Source organism: Myotis yumanensis, unplaced genomic scaffold (assembly GCF_028538775.1).
Source record: "Myotis yumanensis isolate MYYU_CA2020_CCGP unplaced genomic scaffold, mMyoYum1.0.hap1 SCAF_16, whole genome shotgun sequence".
NCBI classification, from domain to species: Eukaryota; Metazoa; Chordata; class Mammalia; order Chiroptera; family Vespertilionidae; genus Myotis; species Myotis yumanensis.
Window position 1 is genome coordinate 13,686,240 of NW_027223767.1, and position 4,370 is coordinate 13,690,609.

Sequence of the window (4,370 nt, forward strand, 5' to 3'; positions counted from 1 at the left end):
CTTTTTATGTCGCCCTGTGAGACCGGAGTTCATTGGGAACCATAAGTGGATGGTGCTGGGGCCACTTGGTTGGTTGGCAGCTGGGGTCCAAGGCTGGGCTGGCTGGCCTCCGTGTCGTGCTGCAGATACTCCAATGGGAGCCCAGCCCTTTGCCTCTGTCCGCCCAGCTCTGAGTCTGGACACAAGCTGGTGCCAGCTCCCAGGGCTAAGCTGAGCCCTGGTTCCCAGGAAGGGCAGGTCTCCATGGCCAGAACCCTTCTCACTGACAGTGCTGGGGGTCCTGAGGCCAAAACACACCTTCCATGATGCTCCATCTCAACTATGATGTCCTGACCTTCCACCTGCCGGAGTGTTCTGGTTATTGAACAGACCATTTGGGGGTCCCAGTGAGGGCAACCCTCTTAGGTTCCAGGCTGTGAGCGCATTCAAACTCAAAACAGTTTCTCTGTGTTTCCACGGTCTGTGTCTATAGTAAACTGAACTGTTGACAGAAAAGCAGCTGGGTCCTCCTGGGCTTGGCACAGGCAGGGTGAAGGGCAGGGGGAGGGGCGGGGCTAGAAGGTGGAATTGTTGTGTTCGAAGATGCAGACGGGGAAGTGCTTGACGTGGGAGGAGCACTGGGCTGCCAGCTGGAAGAAAGTCACATCGTTCCACTCCACACCGTCAATGAGGACCCGCTGCCTGTGCTCCTGGTTCTGGGCAGAGCAGACCAAGCGGCCAATGCCCTGGATGCACTGGCTTTTGGACTCCAAGTCCATGCCCTTGTCTTTCTTGGACAAAGACATCACCTTCTTTTTCTTCTCCTCGGTTATCACAGTCATGGACATTGTGAGCGCGGCTGCAGCCTCGCCGCTGCTGGGCAGCCTGCTGACCTGGAGAGACTGGAAGGTGCCCCGGAGTGTGTTTTTGGTGGCAGGCAGGTCTCCCTTCTCCTCGTTCCTCTTCCTGTCTGTGGGCTGGGCTGCCTCCCAGTAATCCACCTGCAACTCCATCAGCTCAGCACCCACACTCTGGCCGGCGGAGGACAGGCCCCCACTCTCTGACGACAAGGAAATTAGCTTGTGTGTGGCCTCCCTGGCGGTGGACAGAAGCACATTGGAGGATGAGGGGACGGCTTCAGCTGAGTCTCCTGAAGTGGCTGAAATTGGCTCCACTCTTCCAACTTTCACTGCCCACACAAAGGGAATGAACTTCTGGGAGGACAACTCGTCCGGGCTCTTCGGCTTAGAGATGAGCATGGCCTCTGCGATGGGCAGCTGGAGGACACAGTTGGCCCCTGTGAGGTACTCTCTGATTTTCAACACAATGTTCTGCACAGCATCCGGGGCCTCCAGGTGGTAGAACAGTTCCCACCAGGCCAGGTCCCGTAGGAGTTTGTGGTAGCGGCAATCCACGGAGCCCAGGTACCTGGCCAGGGGGTGGGAACCCAGCGGGATGACCAGGAAGCGCATGGAGTCCAGCCAGTCCAGGGCCTTGTGGGACAGCTGCTCCACAAAGACCCGCAGCACGGTGCTGAAGTAGTGCTGGTCCCCTGCCACCGCGATCTTCACTGGCATTGTGGCCTCGGTATTGCAGTTGCGGTATCTTTGTATCCAGGAGATGATGGAGCTGAAGGCCTCCTGGACATCCACCATGGAGCCAGTGCACACGACGGGCAGCGTGTGCTGCTGCAGGACATCCGACAGGCACTGCCCCTGCCTGTCGGAGGTGTTGATGAGGATGATGTTCTTGGGCAGATAGTCGTTGGAGATGAGGCTGTGGTTCAGTTGGTCGAACACAGTCTTCCTGGGGACCTGAAGTTGGCTCTGTGGGACTGGACAGCGCTCCTTGATCAGGCTCTTGGACGACTCATTCAGGGACCTGCTCCAGCCCCGGCGGGCAGGCTGCTTCCCTTTGGAGCTGGTGGAAGGGATGGTCAGAGACTCGGTCTTGGTGGTGCGCCTCTTAGTGAGCATGTCCTGGCCAGAGGTCCCTGCCTCCGGGCTGTCCCCAGGCTGTGCCGGCTGCGGCCCAGGGTTGGGCATGCTGTGAGCTACCCAGTCGGATCCACTGTCGCTTGACAGGCTTTCACAGTATAATCTGGGCCTGTGGGTCCTGAGGACTCTGTCGTCCTCCTCCATATCTGGGCTGGACAGGCTTTCAGAATATGTCATGGGCTCAGGCATGGGAGGGGTTGGGAGGCGGTCATCATCCTCCATGTCTGAGCCACTGTCGCCAGGGCACACCACGCTCTCAAACAGAAAGGCCAGGTCCTTGTCCGCATCGGGGACTTGCTCCTCACACTCCTGCTCCGAGTCCAGGACCTCCACCGTCATTTGGTACCTGCCCAGCCACTCTGCTACTCTCTGCTGGTAGTTCTGTTGCCTGATGGTGGATCTCCTCCTTCCTATCGGCTTCTCTAGGTCCAAGTCATCCTCGTCCAGGTCATGCTTGTGGGCGGCATTATAGCTGACCTTCAGCTCAGAGAAGACGATCTCAGACTCTCTCTCAGAGAAGTTATCCGTGGCCTCCGCTCTGGTGCCGGCCGGCATGGCGTTGTCCAGATGGTCGACGGTCTGGCTCGATAGGGACAAGATCCAGCTCTTGACCACCTCGGCGGTGCGTGGGGTGCTGTAGCCCATCAAATCAGAGACATTGCCACTGAACAGCTGACCGCCTGGGCCCTGGGTCTTCATGGGAATGTTGGCCGCCCGAGGCGGCTCCTTCTGCCTCCGGGCACTGTGTAAGCTCCTCGTCTCCGTCTGCCAGCTGGAGTGTTCCAGTCCTTCAAAGTGTTGTCTGGTCTTGGGCTTGGTGTTGATGAGGATGCTGCTATCGTCCTCCATTTCTGGGCCACCGTGGCTGGTATTCTTAAGGGTGTCATAGAGAAGGTCCATGTCCTCCTCCACCTCAGGGACATGCTCTGTAGGGTCCTGATCCGAGTCCAGGACCTCTTCTGATTTGTGGGACCTGGGGAGCAGTGCCATGACTTTCTGCTTCAAGTTTTGTTGCAGGCGTTGCTGCTGCTTCTTGGGCTGCTCCAAGTCAAAGTCAGCTTCTTCCAGATCCTGCCTGTGTGTGAGATTGTAGCTGGCGTCCAGCTTAGTGAAGCTTTCAGATTTCCCCTCCATATAGCTATCCATGGACTTGGCCTTGGGGCTGCCCTGCATGCTGCCATCCTCATCGTCGATGGGCTGACTGGACAGGGAGGAGATCCAGATCTCAGCCACTGTGATGGAGGACCCCTGGATCCTGCTGCTGAGGCTCAGCACCTGGCCACAGTCGGGGGGTCGCTGCATCACCTCGGCCATGTGGATGGCACCTGTGGCCAGTGTCTTGTAGCCCAGGATGGTCCGGTTGTTATTGCACTTCCTCTGCTGCAGCATGATCTGCAGCTTGTTGCCTCCTCTCTTGAGGAAGTGGGGGTACTCCAGGGAGAAGGTCAGCTCCAGGTCTGTCTCCACTGGTCCGCTGCTGGGCAGCACAATCTCGTGGGCTCTCAAGATGCCCTTGGAGCCCTGCATCTGCACTGCTATCACCATGGAGATGAGCTCCTTCTCCAGCTCCTTCAAGACCACCAGCTTCTTTAAAGTGAAGGTGCACAATCTGGGCACGCAGCTAGGTCTGGAGCAGTCCACCTCCCAGGTAGAGAAGAAAGTCATGGGCACTGGCGTGTTGGGCACAGTGGGCGAGCGGGCCAGGCCCGCAGGTGGCGAGGAAGCTGCAGCTGCTTCCAGCGAACAGGTACTTGATGGTTTCTCCCCCTGTGGTGGGACAGAGGAGGGACATGATTGGTGGCAAGAGGTGGGGCACAAGTGATCAAAGGAGAGAGTAAATGACAAATAGTCACACGCTCATCTGTGACTAGCACAGGTAAGGCCTGCATGGTGGCCTTCCAAACTCAGAGACCTAAATTAACCACACAGTTAGCCTGAAGTTAAAACTTGTTACCTAAACGCAGTTTATGGTGTGTAGTCATGTGCTAGGCCAGTATCTTCCCTGACAAAAGTCAATCTTTACCTTAACTGAGCCTGTCTGTTGTCTTTTGGCATCTGTGATAACATACCTTTGGAATGTTAAAGGAATTTCCCTTTTTCTCACCACCTAGGAGCACAGGCACTGATCTGTGCTCTGCAGAGACCACAAAGCTGCTCATTGCTATTGAGTTCATTGCTAACTATGCTGTGTGCACCTGTATAAGTGAGGTATGTGTCTCTCGTTTTACTTTTTATCTAATCCCAAAGATTTCCCTGCTTTGCTTTCTCCTGCCTCCCTAAGCAATGGATTTCATGTGACCCACATACATCTCCACTTTTGATTGTATGTGTAAACGCAGGTGCAATACTGCCATTCTTGGAGCACTACCTCAATACAGTGAGATTTTGTTTTCC

At 56.1% G+C, this 4,370-nt stretch overlaps 1 protein-coding gene across 1 annotated transcript; it reads right to left on the bottom strand.

Moving 5' to 3' along the window:
* Positions 1-554: 554 nt before the first annotated feature.
* LOC138994850 (phosphofurin acidic cluster sorting protein 2-like) lies at positions 555-3,650 on the bottom strand. Its single transcript, XM_070395050.1, has 2 exons — positions 2,650-3,650; positions 555-2,064 (listed from the first exon to the last, which is right to left on the bottom strand). Exons 1-2 carry the CDS (start codon positions 3,639-3,641, stop codon positions 555-557), a joined length of 2,502 nt encoding a protein of 833 aa, XP_070251151.1. The 5' UTR covers positions 3,642-3,650.
* Between the last annotated feature and the right edge of the window lie 720 nt (positions 3,651-4,370).